This window comes from Panulirus ornatus, chromosome 2 (assembly GCF_036320965.1).
Source record: "Panulirus ornatus isolate Po-2019 chromosome 2, ASM3632096v1, whole genome shotgun sequence".
In the NCBI taxonomy this organism is placed as follows: Eukaryota; Metazoa; Arthropoda; class Malacostraca; order Decapoda; family Palinuridae; genus Panulirus; species Panulirus ornatus.
The window spans coordinates 23,584,302-23,602,409 of NC_092225.1; the positions used below are offsets into that span (position 1 = coordinate 23,584,302).

Sequence of the window (18,108 nt, forward strand, 5' to 3'; positions counted from 1 at the left end):
ATATAACAGAAAACAAAATGCAGGAATCAGTTTCATGGGGGGGACTTGTGGGTTAATATTGTCGTCTAACCTATCGTCCAAGTAACCACATTAAAAGATAAGCAAAACAGATAAATCTGTTGGTAATTATTAGAATATCTTCCAAGTATGTGGATAAGAAAATATTGAGGAAGATGGGAATATCATAGAGTGAATGGAGTTTGTGTTTTGTTTGGGGAGGAAGGAAGTGAGTTGATGGCAGCTTTGGTCAATGTGTTGACAACACTCGCTGATGAATTACCATTGTATTCTGAAGTGACTCACCAAATTGCAACATTTTCTCTCAACAAAAGCACTGTTGATTACAGTGTATAGTTTCCTGGTGTCATTTCAATTATTCTTTTTTAATAGCAGGATATCCCCATCATCCAAGCCTTAGTATAAATGATATAGATAAGGTTAGGTATGTTGTGTAAGACTTTCGTGAAAAAGAACTATTCTTGTGTCAAATTCTGCCCCGCATTGACCCTTCCTTCCCGTTGCTAAATTTTTGTACGTAATAAGTTACGGATTTATTACATATACAAGAATCAAAATATCCAGTATTGATTGAACACATGAATCTACGACGCAATTTTGAAGGCCAGAACAAAGGAGACATGAGTTCTATATAAAAATTTTATGATAATAAATAGAGAATTGAACATTCTAAAAGATCAGTAATAAAAAAAGGATGTTTACTCCCGATGTAAAGGATAACAGTATATCCTGCCTATGAAAAAAGTCACTCACCTTTTCATAGCTGCTGTAGCTTTGATGAATGTTTTAATATAAGCCTTAGCCTAGCACCACTATATTCCAACCCCAGCTCCCCTCCCCTTTGTACTACCAACACGAAATAAAAATATTACGACGTTCACAGTGCTGGTATTGAGTAATGGTGAATAGACATTTGAGGTTTATATCCTTCACATTCAAACAAATCTCTTTTCACCTTTTTTTTGCAGCGTTGATTAAAGCTCATTAGGGTTTTTAATTACTTTGAATTTGCGTAGCCTATTAGTATATTTCGCCTGAAAGACATATACTTCTTAGTTACTCATTTATAATTATATACCCTATAATAGTCCACTATCCGGTATACTCTCTCCATACTGTACAGCCTATAAATAGGATACATTTCACAACATTCCGTATATATTAACGACGCTTATAACCCATGAACAACCTACCTATCACAGCCTATCAACCACACTCCCCACCACACGCTCTCTACGAACACCTAAAGTTGCCCATATAATCAACCTATACATCCACGTCCGCCATAAAGCTATGACGATGTTGCTAATTCTTCACTGAATAAATCATGGCCAACGGCTCCTTTAGCTCTTGTGATTATCACGCTCTGAGAGGTAGAGTGAGCTATGGTTCTGGCGCAGACCCAGCCAGCCTAGCCCAACCGACCATAAAATTATGGGATAAAATACACACACACAAAAAAAACCAAGAACAGGGCAGGATTCGCGGTTTTAAAATTCATTTTCCTGTCACCACACTCCTTTATTTGTCTTCAAATCTAGGATTATGGTGTCGTCTTTACGTCTATCAATACTCAATAAAAGAAATTTCAGCTGAGGGAAAAGAATGCACCTCGATAAATACGAAAAAAAAAAAAGGCATGAAAGTACTAGGAAAAAAAAAACAATATTGTATCATGGTCTTTTATTTCTATACATGGAGTGAATGAAGTAAAAAGTTTACTAACAATAAATTGTCTCAGGTATCTTTAAATGCCAAAGGGTTTCGCACCCTGCAGGAGTGTGTGGAAGTGTGTATATATATATATATGTGTGTGTGTATGTGTGGGAGAGGCAGGACTCTGGGAGAGTGTTTTGAGTGTGGACACTACTATTACTACGTAAATTCTGGCACTCTGGGCTGTACCAGCCTAGGAAAATCTCTCTCTCTCTCTTTCTTTCTCTCGCGTGGTGGGAAAGTTAATAATTACATTAATCTTGGACATCAACGTCAAGAAACTATGGGAGTTGGGGAAGGGGGGTTGTTATGGGGTTATTATAACGACACGAGTCATGGACACAATTCACCCTATATCTCTCTCCGGACAACTTTATATAAATCCTACATATATTAACTATACATGGGGGGGTAAAATTACAACATACACATCCTGATTATAAGGGGGTATTTTGGGGGGGAGATGGTGTCTTTTTTTTTTTCTCTCTTTTATGGGAGGAGGCATCACATCAAACAATAAAAACAACATTCTCACAGGAGTTGAACACCCTTAGCACGAGTGCACGACCCTTGAACACCCTTAGCACGAGTGCACGACCCTTGAACACCCTGAGCACGAGTGCACGACCCTTGAACACCCTGAGCACGAGTGCACGACCCCTTGAACACGGCGGTACGACTTTCTTACACGACGAAACGGCCTTCGGCCTCTCACGGTGACCTAAAGCGTCTCGACGAAGGGCCAGCCAAGGACGACATCATTCCCAAAGGATTGGACGTACCGTCGTGCTCTAGGGGTCGTACCGTCGTGCTCGAGGGGTCGTACCGTCGTGCTCGAGGTGTCGTACCGTCGTGCTCGAGGAGTCGTACCATCGTGCTCGAGGTACCGTACCGTCGTGCTCGGTGTCGTACCGTCGTGCTCGAGGTGTCGTACCGTCGTGCTCGAGGGTCGTTACCGTCGTGCTCGAGGTGTCGTACCGTCGTGCTCGAGGTGTCGTACCATCGTGCTCGAGGAGTCGTACCGTCGTGCTCGAGGTGTCGTACCGTCGTGCTCGAGGTGTCGTTACCGTCGTGCTCGAGGTGTCGTACCGTCGTGCTCGAGGGGGTTGGAGTGATCATCGGTCGTCTGTCTTCGATGGATCAAAAAAAAAACAATGTCTGCTCTAGGAAGACTTCAGGCATACGTAGTCATGTGATCACAGTCTATTATATTATAGTAACATCTCGCCTATTAATGCTTCAGCCGGAACGTTGTATTAATTAGGGTGATATTTGACACGTCTGCTTTTGTGGTCACTGGTTCAGCTGACTTGTTGTTCATATTCTCAGTGGTTCCACCTGACATCTCTGTTATTTTCAGTGGCTTCAACTGACGAGCATTTTCATTTCCAATGGTTCCAGCTGAAATCTATTTCATTACCAATGGTTCAAATTGAACATCCTTATCATCATTGGTCCAAATTAACTTTTTTTTTTAATTCTAATTGCTCCAATTAACTTTTTTTCATTATTAAAAGTTCAAATGATCATTCATCTTCACTGGTCCCACATCACTCACTGTCACTGGATCCAACCGAGTCTTCTTCGTGTTCAATGGCGGCTACTGACATTCTATCAATTTTCAATGGTTCCCAATGACGTCTTCGTCCATTGCCAAAGCATTCTGACCCAATACAACGACTAGATTCCGTCGCAGACAGTTTTAAAGTTAAACTTCTTTACTCCGACGACTGGCAGAATACTTTGCGTGGCCATCCATTCAAGGCTTGGCCAATGTCAAGTCAACCAAGTTAACTAAGCATAAATGGACAGGAAACAATCTTATGTTCGTGAAGTGAAGGCAACCGCAAGGATGGAGGAGGAGGAGGAGGAGGAGGAGGAGGAGGAGGCGGAGGAGGAGGAGGACAACAAGAGTAAAAAGGAAGAGGTTCTGATACTATCTGGTCCTTATGAGGCGTTGAGGATGATAAACCAGGAGGATTTAACGAGACAGGAGTCTGGGTAGAAGAGAGTTGAATATGGAAATGAGTTGGGAAACGTGATAGCGAAGGACCAGATGGAGGGGGAGGAGGAGGAAGAGAAGAAGAAGAAGAAGAAGAAGAAGAAGAAGAAGAAGAAGAAGGTGAAGGATCGGGGAAAGAAAGGGGTGCGGCTGAGAGAAATGATGATGGTGTTGGAGGGGAAATGGTACAAGGGGGTAAAGATGTAGAGACAAGTTCGGGAGTGAAAGAAGAAGAAGGAGTAAGGAGACGATTAAGATGAAATTCAGACTTAGAGAGAGACAGAAGAGTTGGAATAAGTGGAGGTGGAGGAGGTGGTGGAGGAAGAAGAAGCACCCGACAGAGAAAGTCAGCCTCGTCCTCCTCCACATGTGGACAGAACTCCAGTCGTCTTTTTCTCCAGAGCTCCTGAAGCGCCTTGTATTCTTCCGCGTTCTCCAGCAGACGCCTGTGTTCACAGTGAACACCTGGGTTCACGCCAGGACCCCAAGCTTCACCCTCAAGTGGCTCGTCACATATATGATCCGTGACGTTAGAGGAATTTGTTGGGGATATGTCCAAATCTAGGCAAACATCACGACAGTTTGAAGCGTCGAAGTCCTCTGTTGTGTCCAGGTCCTCCACAGGAGTGTCCACATCAAGGTCCTGAGTCAGACGTCCTCGCGTCTTGACAATGTTCTCTACACCATTTGCTTTCCCTCTCACATTCTCTTCCTTCTTTCCTCTTTGTCTCATCCACTCTTCCTTCGTTGGTTCTATTCCCACATTTTCTCTTCCTCTTCCTTTTGACATTTCTGAACCACCACCAGGACGACTACGGTCTTGTGTGCGAGATCGAAGCCTCGGGACGCCATCGCCGGGGACCTCTTCAGGAGGCTCCCCCATCAACGACAAGAGGACGATTCTCAGGTTCTTCTCCGAGAGAACTCCCTTGTCTCTGGCGAGGCTCTGGTAGTAGAACTCCGTCGGGCGAAGTGATGATGGAGGGCGGCTAGCTGCGCCTGGTGTTGCCTGGGTCTCAGTCTTCGGCATGGAAGAAGAGGAATCAAACGAAGGTTGCAGAGGACTTCGTCGACGTCTTGAGGGGAAATCTAACATGTAGTTCCTCATGTTGTTACCCACTAACAGGTTTCTCAAGGAGGTCTCTTCGGGAGGACGACCGGAGCCAGCGACCTTATGTACTCGATCTGGTTCGGAAAATGTGGGTCCTCGGAGAGCTAGGTCGTGATGTGAGCGTTCTACAGGCGCTTGGTAATGCTCTAGGTGTTCTACAATTCCTGCATCGCTGCTCTGGTGCACAAGAAGCACTGTTTCTTCTTCCTGGTGTTGTACAGGAGCTGAGCCATGCTCATGGTGCTCTGTAGACACAGAGTCATGATCCTGGTGTTCTGTAGATATAAAGTCCTGTTCTTGGTATTCTAAAGGTACTGGGTTATGTCTGAAATGTTCTACAGACACCGAATTATGTTCCTTGTGTTTTACAAACGCTGGATCAAACCTAACGCGTCCTACAGGCGCTGAAGCATGCTCTCGGTGTTCTACAGGCTCTGGGTCACTTTCACGGTGTTCTACAGGCTCTGGGTCACGTTCACGGTGTTCTACAGGCTCTGGGTCAAGTTCACGGTGTTCTACAGGCTCTGGGTCACGTTCACGGTGTTCTACAGGCTCTGGGTCATGTTCACGGTGCTCTACAGGCACTGGGTCATGTTCACGGTGCTCTACAGGCGCTGGGTCATGTTCCCGGTGCTCTACAGGCGCTGGGTCATTTTCCCGGTGCTCTACAGGCGCTGGGTCATACCCTCGGTGTCCTACAGGGGCTGACCACCCGCGACCCGTGTGTCTTCTGGACGCACTGGATGAATAACCGAAGGGGAGGGGGGACATGAGCGGCCTTGAAACGACCGCAGACGAAGGGTCGACCTTCCCGAGCCCTGAACCCCCGCGCTGACGCAGGGTGGTTAGGGCGCCCTGAGGATGAAAGGGACCGCCATGAGGAGGACGGAGAGGATAGGCGAGGGGGACAGGAGGGAGGCAGCAGCCGTGGAGCCGCACTCGAGGTCTGTCTTGAGGGCCTCCATGATGGACTTGTTCTTCTTGTTGCTGCAGGGGGTCAGTCGCAGGCGGTGGACGGTGTCTTGACAGCGCAGGTACTCCTCCAGCCGTCCCTTGTCCACGCACACGGACTGACGCCACTTCTTCAGCCATCCCTCGATCCACCTGTGGAAGGACAGAGCAAGATCAGTCCACAGCCGGGAGAGGACACCGAGACATATCTGGTAGGGGAATGGGAGTATATTCTGGTATATCTGGTAGGGGAATGGGAGTATATTCTGGTATATCTGGTAGGGGAATGGGAGTATATTCTGGTATATCTGGTAGGGGAATGGGAGTATATTCTGGTATATCTGGTAGGGGAATGGGAGTATATTCTGGTATATCTGGTAGGGGAATGGGAGTATATTCTGGTATATCTGGTAGGGGAATGGGAGTATATTCTGGTATATCTGGTAGGGGAATGGGAGTATATTCTGGTATATCTGGTAGGGGAATGGGAGTATATTCTGGTATATCTGGTAGGGGAATGGGAGTATATTCTGGTATATCTGGTAGGGGAATGGGAGTATATTCTGGTATATCTGGTAGGGGAATGGGAGTATATTCTGGTATATCTGGTAGGGGAATGGGAGTATATTCTGGTATATCTGGTAGGGGAATGGGAGTATATTCTGGTATATCTGGTAGGGGAATGGGAGTATATTCTGGTATATCTGGTAGGGGAATGGGAGTATATTCTGGTATATCTGGTAGGGGAATGGGAGTATATTCTGGTATATCTGGTAGGGGAATGGGAGTATATTCTGGTATATCTGGTAGGGGAATGGGAGTATATTCTGGTATATCTGGTAGGGGAATGGGAGTATATTCTGGTATATCTGGTAGGGGAATGGGAGTATATTCTGGTATATCTGGTAGGGGAATGGGAGTATATTCTGGTATATCTGGTAGGGGAATGGGAGTATATTCTGGTATATCTGGTAGGGGAATGGGAGTATATTCTGGTATATCTGGTAGGGGAATGGGAGTATATTCTGGTATATCTGGTAGGGGAATGGGAGTATATTCTGGTATATCTGGTAGGGGAATGGGAGTATATTCTGGTATATCTGGTAGGGGAATGGGAGTATATTCTGGTATATCTGGTAGGGGAATGGGAGTATATTCTGGTATATCTGGTAGGGGAATGGGAGTATATTCTGGTATATCTGGTAGGGGAATGGGAGTATATTCTGGTATATCTGGTAGGGGAATGGGAGTATATTCTGGTATATCTGGTAGGGGAATGGGAGTATATTCTGGTATATCTGGTAGGGGAATGGGAGTATATTCTGGTATATCTGGTAGGGGAATGGGAGTATATTCTGGTATATCTGGTAGGGGAATGGGAGTATATTCTGGTATATCTGGTAGGGGAATGGGAGTATATTCTGGTATATCTGGTAGGGGAATGGGAGTATATTCTGGTATATCTGGTAGGGGAATGGGAGTATATTCTGGTATATCTGGTAGGGGAATGGGAGTATATTCTGGTATATCTGGTAGGGGAATGGGAGTATATTCTGGTATATCTGGTAGGGGAATGGGAGTATATTCTGGTATATCTGGTAGGGGAATGGGAGTATATTCTGGTATATCTGGTAGGGGAATGGGAGTATATTCTGGTATATCTGGTAGGGGAATGGGAGTATATTCTGGTATATCTGGTAGGGGAATGGGAGTATATTCTGGTATATCTGGTAGGGGAATGGGAGTATATTCTGGTATATCTGGTAGGGGAATGGGAGTATATTCTGGTATATCTGGTAGGGGAATGGGAGTATATTCTGGTATATCTGGTAGGGGAATGGGAGTATATTCTGGTATATCTGGTAGGGGAATGGGAGTATATTCTGGTATATCTGGTAGGGGAATGGGAGTATATTCTGGTATATCTGGTAGGGGAATGGGAGTATATTCTGGTATATCTGGTAGGGGAATGGGAGTATATTCTGGTATATCTGGTAGGGGAATGGGAGTATATTCTGGTATATCTGGTAGGGGAATGGGAGTATATTCTGGTATATCTGGTAGGGGAATGGGAGTATATTCTGGTATATCTGGTAGGGGAATGGGAGTATATTCTGGTATATCTGGTAGGGGAATGGGAGTATATTCTGGTATATCTGGTAGGGGAATGGGAGTATATTCTGGTATATCTGGTAGGGGAATGGGAGTATATTCTGGTATATCTGGTAGGGGAATGGGAGTATATTCTGGTATATCTGGTAGGGGAATGGGAGTATATTCTGGTATATCTGGTAGGGGAATGGGAGTATATTCTGGTATATCTGGTAGGGGAATGGGAGTATATTCTGGTATATCTGGTAGGGGAATGGGAGTATATTCTGGTATATCTGGTAGGGGAATGGGAGTATATTCTGGTATATCTGGTAGGGGAATGGGAGTATATTCTGGTATATCTGGTAGGGGAATGGGAGTATATTCTGGTATATCTGGTAGGGGAATGGGAGTATATTCTGGTATATCTGGTAGGGGAATGGGAGTATATTCTGGTATATCTGGTAGGGGAATGGGAGTATATTCTGGTATATCTGGTAGGGGAATGGGAGTATATTCTGGTATATCTGGTAGGGGAATGGGAGTATATTCTGGTATATCTGGTAGGGGAATGGGAGTATATTCTGGTATATCTGGTAGGGGAATGGGAGTATATTCTGGTATATCTGGTAGGGGAATGGGAGTATATTCTGGTATATCTGGTAGGGGAATGGGAGTATATTCTGGTATATCTGGTAGGGGAATGGGAGTATATTCTGGTATATCTGGTAGGGGAATGGGAGTATATTCTGGTATATCTGGTAGGGGAATGGGAGTATATTCTGGTATATCTGGTAGGGGAATGGGAGTATATTCTGGTATATCTGGTAGGGGAATGGGAGTATATTCTGGTATATCTGGTAGGGGAATGGGAGTATATTCTGGTATATCTGGTAGGGGAATGGGAGTATATTCTGGTATATCTGGTAGGGGAATGGGAGTATATTCTGGTATATCTGGTAGGGGAATGGGAGTATATTCTGGTATATCTGGTAGGGGAATGGGAGTATATTCTGGTATATCTGGTAGGGGAATGGGAGTATATTCTGGTATATCTGGTAGGGGAATGGGAGTATATTCTGGTATATCTGGTAGGGGAATGGGAGTATATTCTGGTATATCTGGTAGGGGAATGGGAGTATATTCTGGTATATCTGGTAGGGGAATGGGAGTATATTCTGGTATATCTGGTAGGGGAATGGGAGTATATTCTGGTATATCTGGTAGGGGAATGGGAGTATATTCTGGTATATCTGGTAGGGGAATGGGAGTATATTCTGGTATATCTGGTAGGGGAATGGGAGTATATTCTGGTATATCTGGTAGGGGAATGGGAGTATATTCTGGTATATCTGGTAGGGGAATGGGAGTATATTCTGGTATATCTGGTAGGGGAATGGGAGTATATTCTGGTATATCTGGTAGGGGAATGGGAGTATATTCTGGTATATCTGGTAGGGGAATGGGAGTATATTCTGGTATATCTGGTAGGGGAATGGGAGTATATTCTGGTATATCTGGTAGGGGAATGGGAGTATATTCTGGTATATCTGGTAGGGGAATGGGAGTATATTCTGGTATATCTGGTAGGGGAATGGGAGTATATTCTGGTATATCTGGTAGGGGAATGGGAGTATATTCTGGTATATCTGGTAGGGGAATGGGAGTATATTCTGGTATATCTGGTAGGGGAATGGGAGTATATTCTGGTATATCTGGTAGGGGAATGGGAGTATATTCTGGTATATCTGGTAGGGGAATGGGAGTATATTCTGGTATATCTGGTAGGGGAATGGGAGTATATTCTGGTATATCTGGTAGGGGAATGGGAGTATATTCTGGTATATCTGGTAGGGGAATGGGAGTATATTCTGGTATATCTGGTAGGGGAATGGGAGTATATTCTGGTATATCTGGTAGGGGAATGGGAGTATATTCTGGTATATCTGGTAGGGGAATGGGAGTATATTCTGGTATATCTGGTAGGGGAATGGGAGTATATTCTGGTATATCTGGTAGGGGAATGGGAGTATATTCTGGTATATCTGGTAGGGGAATGGGAGTATATTCTGGTATATCTGGTAGGGGAATGGGAGTATATTCTGGTATATCTGGTAGGGGAATGGGAGTATATTCTGGTATATCTGGTAGGGGAATGGGAGTATATTCTGGTATATCTGGTAGGGGAATGGGAGTATATTCTGGTATATCTGGTAGGGGAATGGGAGTATATTCTGGTATATCTGGTAGGGGAATGGGAGTATATTCTGGTATATCTGGTAGGGGAATGGGAGTATATTCTGGTATATCTGGTAGGGGAATGGGAGTATATTCTGGTATATCTGGTAGGGGAATGGGAGTATATTCTGGTATATCTGGTAGGGGAATGGGAGTATATTCTGGTATATCTGGTAGGGGAATGGGAGTATATTCTGGTATATCTGGTAGGGGAATGGGAGTATATTCTGGTATATCTGGTAGGGGAATGGGAGTATATTCTGGTATATCTGGTAGGGGAATGGGAGTATATTCTGGTATATCTGGTAGGGGAATGGGAGTATATTCTGGTATATCTGGTAGGGGAATGGGAGTATATTCTGGTATATCTGGGAGGGGAATGGGAGTATATTCTGGTATATCTGGTAGGGGAATGGGAGTATATTCTGGTATATCTGGTAGGGGAATGGGAGTATATTCTGGTATATCTGGTAGGGGAATGGGAGTATATTCTGGTATATCTGGTAGGGGAATGGGAGTATATTCTGGTATATCTGGTAGGGGAATGGGAGTATATTCTGGTATATCTGGTAGGGGAATGGGAGTATATTCTGGTATATCTGGTAGGGGAATGGGAGTATATTCTGGTATATCTGGTAGGGGAATGGGAGTATATTCTGGTATATCTGGTAGGGGAATGGGAGTATATTCTGGTATATCTGGTAGGGGAATGGGAGTATATTCTGGTATATCTGGTAGGGGAATGGGAGTATATTCTGGTATATCTGGTAGGGGAATGGGAGTATATTCTGGTATATCTGGTAGGGGAATGGGAGTATATTCTGGTATATCTGGTAGGGGAATGGGAGTATATTCTGGTATATCTGGTAGGGGAATGGGAGTATATTCTGGTATATCTGGTAGGGGAATGGGAGTATATTCTGGTATATCTGGTAGGGGAATGGGAGTATATTCTGGTATATCTGGTAGGGGAATGGGAGTATATTCTGGTATATCTGGTAGGGGAATGGGAGTATATTCTGGTATATCTGGTAGGGGAATGGGAGTATATTCTGGTATATCTGGTAGGGGAATGGGAGTATATTCTGGTATATCTGGTAGGGGAATGGGAGTATATTCTGGTATATCTGGTAGGGGAATGGGAGTATATTCTGGTATATCTGGTAGGGGAATGGGAGTATATTCTGGTATATCTGGTAGGGGAATGGGAGTATATTCTGGTATATCTGGTAGGGGAATGGGAGTATATTCTGGTATATCTGGTAGGGGAATGGGAGTATATTCTGGTATATCTGGTAGGGGAATGGGAGTATATTCTGGTATATCTGGTAGGGGAATGGGAGTATATTCTGGTATATCTGGTAGGGGAATGGGAGTATATTCTGGTATATCTGGTAGGGGAATGGGAGTATATTCTGGTATATCTGGTAGGGGAATGGGAGTATATTCTGGTATATCTGGTAGGGGAATGGGAGTATATTCTGGTATATCTGGTAGGGGAATGGGAGTATATTCTGGTATATCTGGTAGGGGAATGGGAGTATATTCTGGTATATCTGGTAGGGGAATGGGAGTATATTCTGGTATATCTGGTAGGGGAATGGGAGTATATTCTGGTATATCTGGTAGGGGAATGGGAGTATATTCTGGTATATCTGGTAGGGGAATGGGAGTATATTCTGGTATATCTGGTAGGGGAATGGGAGTATATTCTGGTATATCTGGTAGGGGAATGGGAGTATATTCTGGTATATCTGGTAGGGGAATGGGAGTATATTCTGGTATATCTGGTAGGGGAATGGGAGTATATTCTGGTATATCTGGTAGGGGAATGGGAGTATATTCTGGTATATCTGGTAGGGGAATGGGAGTATATTCTGGTATATCTGGTAGGGGAATGGGAGTATATTCTGGTATATCTGGTAGGGGAATGGGAGTATATTCTGGTATATCTGGTAGGGGAATGGGAGTATATTCTGGTATATCTGGTAGGGGAATGGGAGTATATTCTGGTATATCTGGTAGGGGAATGGGAGTATATTCTGGTATATCTGGTAGGGGAATGGGAGTATATTCTGGTATATCTGGTAGGGGAATGGGAGTATATTCTGGTATATCTGGTAGGGGAATGGGAGTATATTCTGGTATATCTGGTAGGGGAATGGGAGTATATTCTGGTATATCTGGTAGGGGAATGGGAGTATATTCTGGTATATCTGGTAGGGGAATGGGAGTATATTCTGGTATATCTGGTAGGGGAATGGGAGTATATTCTGGTATATCTGGTAGGGGAATGGGAGTATATTCTGGTATATCTGGTAGGGGAATGGGAGTATATTCTGGTATATCTGGTAGGGGAATGGGAGTATATTCTGGTATATCTGGTAGGGGAATGGGAGTATATTCTGGTATATCTGGTAGGGGAATGGGAGTATATTCTGGTATATCTGGTAGGGGAATGGGAGTATATTCTGGTATATCTGGTAGGGGAATGGGAGTATATTCTGGTATATCTGGTAGGGGAATGGGAGTATATTCTGGTATATCTGGTAGGGGAATGGGAGTATATTCTGGTATATCTGGTAGGGGAATGGGAGTATATTCTGGTATATCTGGTAGGGGAATGGGAGTATATTCTGGTATATCTGGTAGGGGAATGGGAGTATATTCTGGTATATCTGGTAGGGGAATGGGAGTATATTCTGGTATATCTGGTAGGGGAATGGGAGTATATTCTGGTATATCTGGTAGGGGAATGGGAGTATATTCTGGTATATCTGGTAGGGGAATGGGAGTATATTCTGGTATATCTGGTAGGGGAATGGGAGTATATTCTGGTATATCTGGTAGGGGAATGGGAGTATATTCTGGTATATCTGGTAGGGGAATGGGAGTATATTCTGGTATATCTGGTAGGGGAATGGGAGTATATTCTGGTATATCTGGTAGGGGAATGGGAGTATATTCTGGTATATCTGGTAGGGGAATGGGAGTATATTCTGGTATATCTGGTAGGGGAATGGGAGTATATTCTGGTATATCTGGTAGGGGAATGGGAGTATATTCTGGTATATCTGGTAGGGGAATGGGAGTATATTCTGGTATATCTGGGAGGGGAATGGGAGTATATTCTGGTATATCTGGTAGGGGAATGGGAGTATATTCTGGTATATCTGGTAGGGGAATGGGAGTATATTCTGGTATATCTGGTAGGGGAATGGGAGTATATTCTGGTATATCTGGTAGGGGAATGGGAGTATATTCTGGTATATCTGGTAGGGGAATGGGAGTATATTCTGGTATATCTGGTAGGGGAATGGGAGTATATTCTGGTATATCTGGTAGGGGAATGGGAGTATATTCTGGTATATCTGGTAGGGGAATGGGAGTATATTCTGGTATATCTGGTAGGGGACTGGGAGGTATATTCTTGGTATATCAAGAGAGAGAGAGAGAGAGAGAGAGAGAGAGAGAGAGAGAGAGAGAGAGAGAGAGAGAGAGAGAGAGAGAGAGAGAGAGAGAGAGAGAGAGAGAGAGAGAGAGAGAGAGAGAGAGAGAGAGAGAGAGAGAGAGAGAGAGAGAGAGAGAGAGAGAGAGAGAGAGAGAGAGAGAGAGAGAGAGAGAGAGAGAGAGAGAGAGAGAGAGAGAGAGAGAGAGAGAGAGAGAGAGAGAGAGAGAGAGAGAGAGAGAGAGAGAGAGAGAGAGAGAGAGAGAGAGAGAGAGAGAGAGAGAGAGAGAGAGAGAGAGAGAGAGAGAGAGAGAGAGAGAGAGAGAGAGAGAGAGAGAGAGAGAGAGAGAGAGAGAGAGAGAGAGAGAGAGAGAGAGAGAGAGAGAGAGAGAGAGAGAGAGAGAGAGAGAGAGAGAGAGAGAGAGAGAGAGAGAGAGAGAGAGAGAGAGAGAGAGAGAGAGAGAGAGAGAGAGAGAGAGAGAGAGAGAGAGAGAGAGAGAGAGAGAGAGAGAGAGAGAGAGAGAGAGAGAGAGAGAGAGAGAGAGAGAGAGAGAGAGAGAGAGAGAGAGAGAGAGAGAGAGAGAGAGAGAGAGAGAGAGAGAGAGAGAGAGAGAGAGAGAGAGAGAGAGAGAGAGAGAGAGAGAGAGAGAGAGAGAGAGAGAGAGAGAGAGAGAGAGAGAGAGAGAGAGAGAGAGAGAGAGAGAGAGAGAGAGAGAGAGAGAGAGAGAGAGAGAGAGAGAGAGAGAGAGAGAGAGAGAGAGAGAGAGAGAGAGAGAGAGAGAGAGAGAGAGAGAGAGAGAGAGAGAGAGAGAGAGAGAGAGAGAGAGAGAGAGAGAGAGAGAGAGAGAGAGAGAGAGAGAGAGAGAGAGAGAGAGAGAGAGAGAGAGAGAGAGAGAGAGAGAGAGAGAGAGAGAGAGAGAGAGAGAGAGAGAGAGAGAGAGAGAGAGAGAGAGAGAGAGAGAGAGAGAGAGAGAGAGAGAGAGAGAGAGAGAGAGAGAGAGAGAGAGAGAGAGAGAGAGAGAGAGAGAGAGAGAGAGAGAGAGAGAGAGAGAGAGAGAGAGAGAGAGAGAGAGAGAGAGAGAGAGAGAGAGAGAGAGAGAGAGAGAGAGAGAGAGAGAGAGAGAGAGAGAGAGAGAGAGAGAGAGAGAGAGAGAGAGAGAGAGAGAGAGAGAGAGAGAGAGAGAGAGAGAGAGAGAGAGAGAGAGAGAGAGAGAGAGAGAGAGAGAGAGAGAGAGAGAGAGAGAGAGAGAGAGAGAGAGAGAGAGAGAGAGAGAGAGAGAGAGAGAGAGAGAGAGAGAGAGAGAGAGAGAGAGAGAGAGAGAGAGAGAGAGAGAGAGAGAGAGAGAGAGAGAGAGAGAGAGAGAGAGAGAGAGAGAGAGAGAGAGAGAGAGAGAGAGAGAGAGAGAGAGAGAGAGAGAGAGAGAGAGAGAGAGAGAGAGAGAGAGAGAGAGAGAGAGAGAGAGAGAGAGAGAGAGAGAGAGAGAGAGAGAGAGAGAGAGAGAGAGAGAGAGAGAGAGAGAGAGAGAGAGAGAGAGAGAGAGAGAGAGAGAGAGAGAGAGAGAGAGAGAGAGAGAGAGAGAGAGAGAGAGAGAGAGAGAGAGAGAGAGAGAGAGAGAGAGAGAGAGAGAGAGAGAGAGAGAGAGAGAGAGAGAGAGAGAGAGAGAGAGAGAGAGAGAGAGAGAGAGAGAGAGAGAGAGAGAGAGAGAGAGAGAGAGAGAGAGAGAGAGAGAGAGAGAGAGAGAGAGAGAGAGAGAGAGAGAGAGAGAGAGAGAGAGAGAGAGAGAGAGAGAGAGAGAGAGAGAGAGAGAGAGAGAGAGAGAGAGAGAGAGAGAGAGAGAGAGAGAGAGAGAGAGAGAGAGAGAGAGAGAGAGAGAGAGAGAGAGAGAGAGAGAGAGAGAGAGAGAGAGAGAGAGAGAGAGAGAGAGAGAGAGAGAGAGAGAGAGAGAGAGAGAGAGAGAGAGAGAGAGAGAGAGAGAGAGAGAGAGAGAGAGAGAGAGAGAGAGAGAGAGAGAGAGAGAGAGAGAGAGAGAGAGAGAGAGAGAGAGAGAGAGAGAGAGAGAGAGAGAGAGAGAGAGAGAGAGAGAGAGAGAGAGAGAGAGAGAGAGAGAGAGAGAGAGAGAGAGAGAGAGAGAGAGAGAGAGAGAGAGAGAGAGAGAGAGAGAGAGAGAGAGAGAGAGAGAGAGAGAGAGAGAGAGAGAGAGAGAGAGAGAGAGAGAGAGAGAGAGAGAGAGAGAGAGAGAGAGAGAGAGAGAGAGAGAGAGAGAGAGAGAGAGAGAGAGAGAGAGAGAGAGAGAGAGAGAGAGAGAGAGAGAGAGAGAGAGAGAGAGAGAGAGAGAGAGAGAGAGAGAGAGAGAGAGAGAGAGAGAGAGAGAGAGAGAGAGAGAGAGAGAGAGAGAGAGAGAGAGAGAGAGAGAGAGAGAGAGAGAGAGAGAGAGAGAGAGAGAGAGAGAGAGAGAGAGAGAGAGAGAGAGAGAGAGAGAGAGAGAGAGAGAGAGAGAGAGAGAGAGAGAGAGAGAGAGAGAGAGAGAGAGAGAGAGAGAGAGAGAGAGAGAGAGAGAGAGAGAGAGAGAGAGAGAGAGAGAGAGAGAGAGAGAGAGAGAGAGAGAGAGAGAGAGAGAGAGAGAGAGAGAGAGAGAGAGAGAGAGAGAGAGAGAGAGAGAGAGAGAGAGAGAGAGAGAGAGAGAGAGAGAGAGAGAGAGAGAGAGAGAGAGAGAGAGAGAGAGAGAGAGAGAGAGAGAGAGAGAGAGAGAGAGAGAGAGAGAGAGAGAGAGAGAGAGAGAGAGAGAGAGAGAGAGAGAGAGAGAGAGAGAGAGAGAGAGAGAGAGAGAGAGAGAGAGAGAGAGAGAGAGAGAGAGAGAGAGAGAGAGAGAGAGAGAGAGAGAGAGAGAGAGAGAGAGAGAGAGAGAGAGAGAGAGAGAGAGAGAGAGAGAGAGAGAGAGAGAGAGAGAGAGAGAGAGAGAGAGAGAGAGAGAGAGAGAGAGAGAGAGAGAGAGAGAGAGAGAGAGAGAGAGAGAGAGAGAGAGAGAGAGAGAGAGAGAGAGAGAGAGAGAGAGAGAGAGAGAGAGAGAGAGAGAGAGAGAGAGAGAGAGAGAGAGAGAGAGAGAGAGAGAGAGAGAGAGAGAGAGAGAGAGAGAGAGAGAGAGAGAGAGAGAGAGAGAGAGAGAGAGAGAGAGAGAGAGAGAGAGAGAGAGAGAGAGAGAGAGAGAGAGAGAGAGAGAGAGAGAGAGAGAGAGAGAGAGAGAGAGAGAGAGAGAGAGAGAGAGAGAGAGAGAGAGAGAGAGAGAGAGAGAGAGAGAGAGAGAGAGAGAGAGAGAGAGAGAGAGAGAGAGAGAGAGAGAGAGAGAGAGAGAGAGAGAGAGAGAGAGAGAGAGAGAGAGAGAGAGAGAGAGAGAGAGAGAGAGAGAGAGAGAGAGAGAGAGAGAGAGAGAGAGAGAGAGAGAGAGAGAGAGAGAGAGAGAGAGAGAGAGAGAGAGAGAGAGAGAGAGAGAGAGAGAGAGAGAGAGAGAGAGAGAGAGAGAGAGAGAGAGAGAGAGAGAGAGAGAGAGAGAGAGAGAGAGAGAGAGAGAGAGAGAGAGAGAGAGAGAGAGAGAGAGAGAGAGAGAGAGAGAGAGAGAGAGAGAGAGAGAGAGAGAGAGAGAGAGAGAGAGAGAGAGAGAGAGAGAGAGAGAGAGAGAGAGAGAGAGAGAGAGAGAGAGAGAGAGAGAGAGAGAGAGAGAGAGAGAGAGAGAGAGAGAGAGAGAGAGAGAGAGAGAGAGAGAGAGAGAGAGAGAGAGAGAGAGAGAGAGAGAGAGAGAGAGAGAGAGAGAGAGAGAGAGAGAGAGAGAGAGAGAGAGAGAGAGAGAGAGAGAGAGAGAGAGAGAGAGAGAGAGAGAGAGAGAGAGAGAGAGAGAGAGAGAGAGAGAGAGAGAGAGAGAGAGAGAGAGAGAGAGAGAGAGAGAGAGAGAGAGAGAGAGAGAGAGAGAGAGAGAGAGAGAGAGAGAGAGAGAGAGAGAGAGAGAGAGAGAGAGAGAGAGAGAGAGAGAGAGAGAGAGAGAGAGAGAGAGAGAGAGAGAGAGAGAGAGAGAGAGAGAGAGAGAGAGAGAGAGAGAGAGAGAGAGAGAGAGAGAGAGAGAGAGAGAGAGAGAGAGAGAGAGAGAGAGAGAGAGAGAGAGAGAGAGAGAGAGAGAGAGAGAGAGAGAGAGAGAGAGAGAGAGAGAGAGAGAGAGAGAGAGAGAGAGAGAGAGAGAGAGAGAGAGAGAGAGAGAGAGAGAGAGAGAGAGAGAGAGAGAGAGAGAGAGAGAGAGAGAGAGAGAGAGAGAGTGTGTGTGGATGACTTTGTACATATGTAATCACCTAACAGTGGTTACTCATATGTGCAGCTGCAGGAATGACGGGTCCCTTGAAGATGTATTTCTAGACGAATGGAAAGGCTCAAGGTGTCATGTATGGAACCAGGAGGGGATGAGCAGATACCAGAAGACCTGATGGTCTGTGACGAGGTTATTTGCTCGTGGGTTGTAATGGTATCTATACTTTTCTAATCACTACAGATGG

The 18,108-nt window shown here is 45.5% G+C and overlaps 1 protein-coding gene across 1 annotated transcript; it reads right to left on the reverse strand.

Moving 5' to 3' along the window:
• Window positions 1–1,686: 1,686 nt before the first annotated feature.
• LOC139754354 (uncharacterized) lies at window positions 1,687–2,853 on the reverse strand. The gene is made up of 2 exons (XM_071671684.1): window positions 2,347–2,853; window positions 1,687–2,286 (listed from the first exon to the last, which is right to left on the reverse strand). The coding sequence occupies exon 1, from the start codon at window positions 2,851–2,853 to the stop codon at window positions 2,446–2,448; it is 408 nt and encodes a 135-aa protein (XP_071527785.1). The 3' UTR covers window positions 1,687–2,286; window positions 2,347–2,445.
• Between the last annotated feature and the right edge of the window lie 15,255 nt (window positions 2,854–18,108).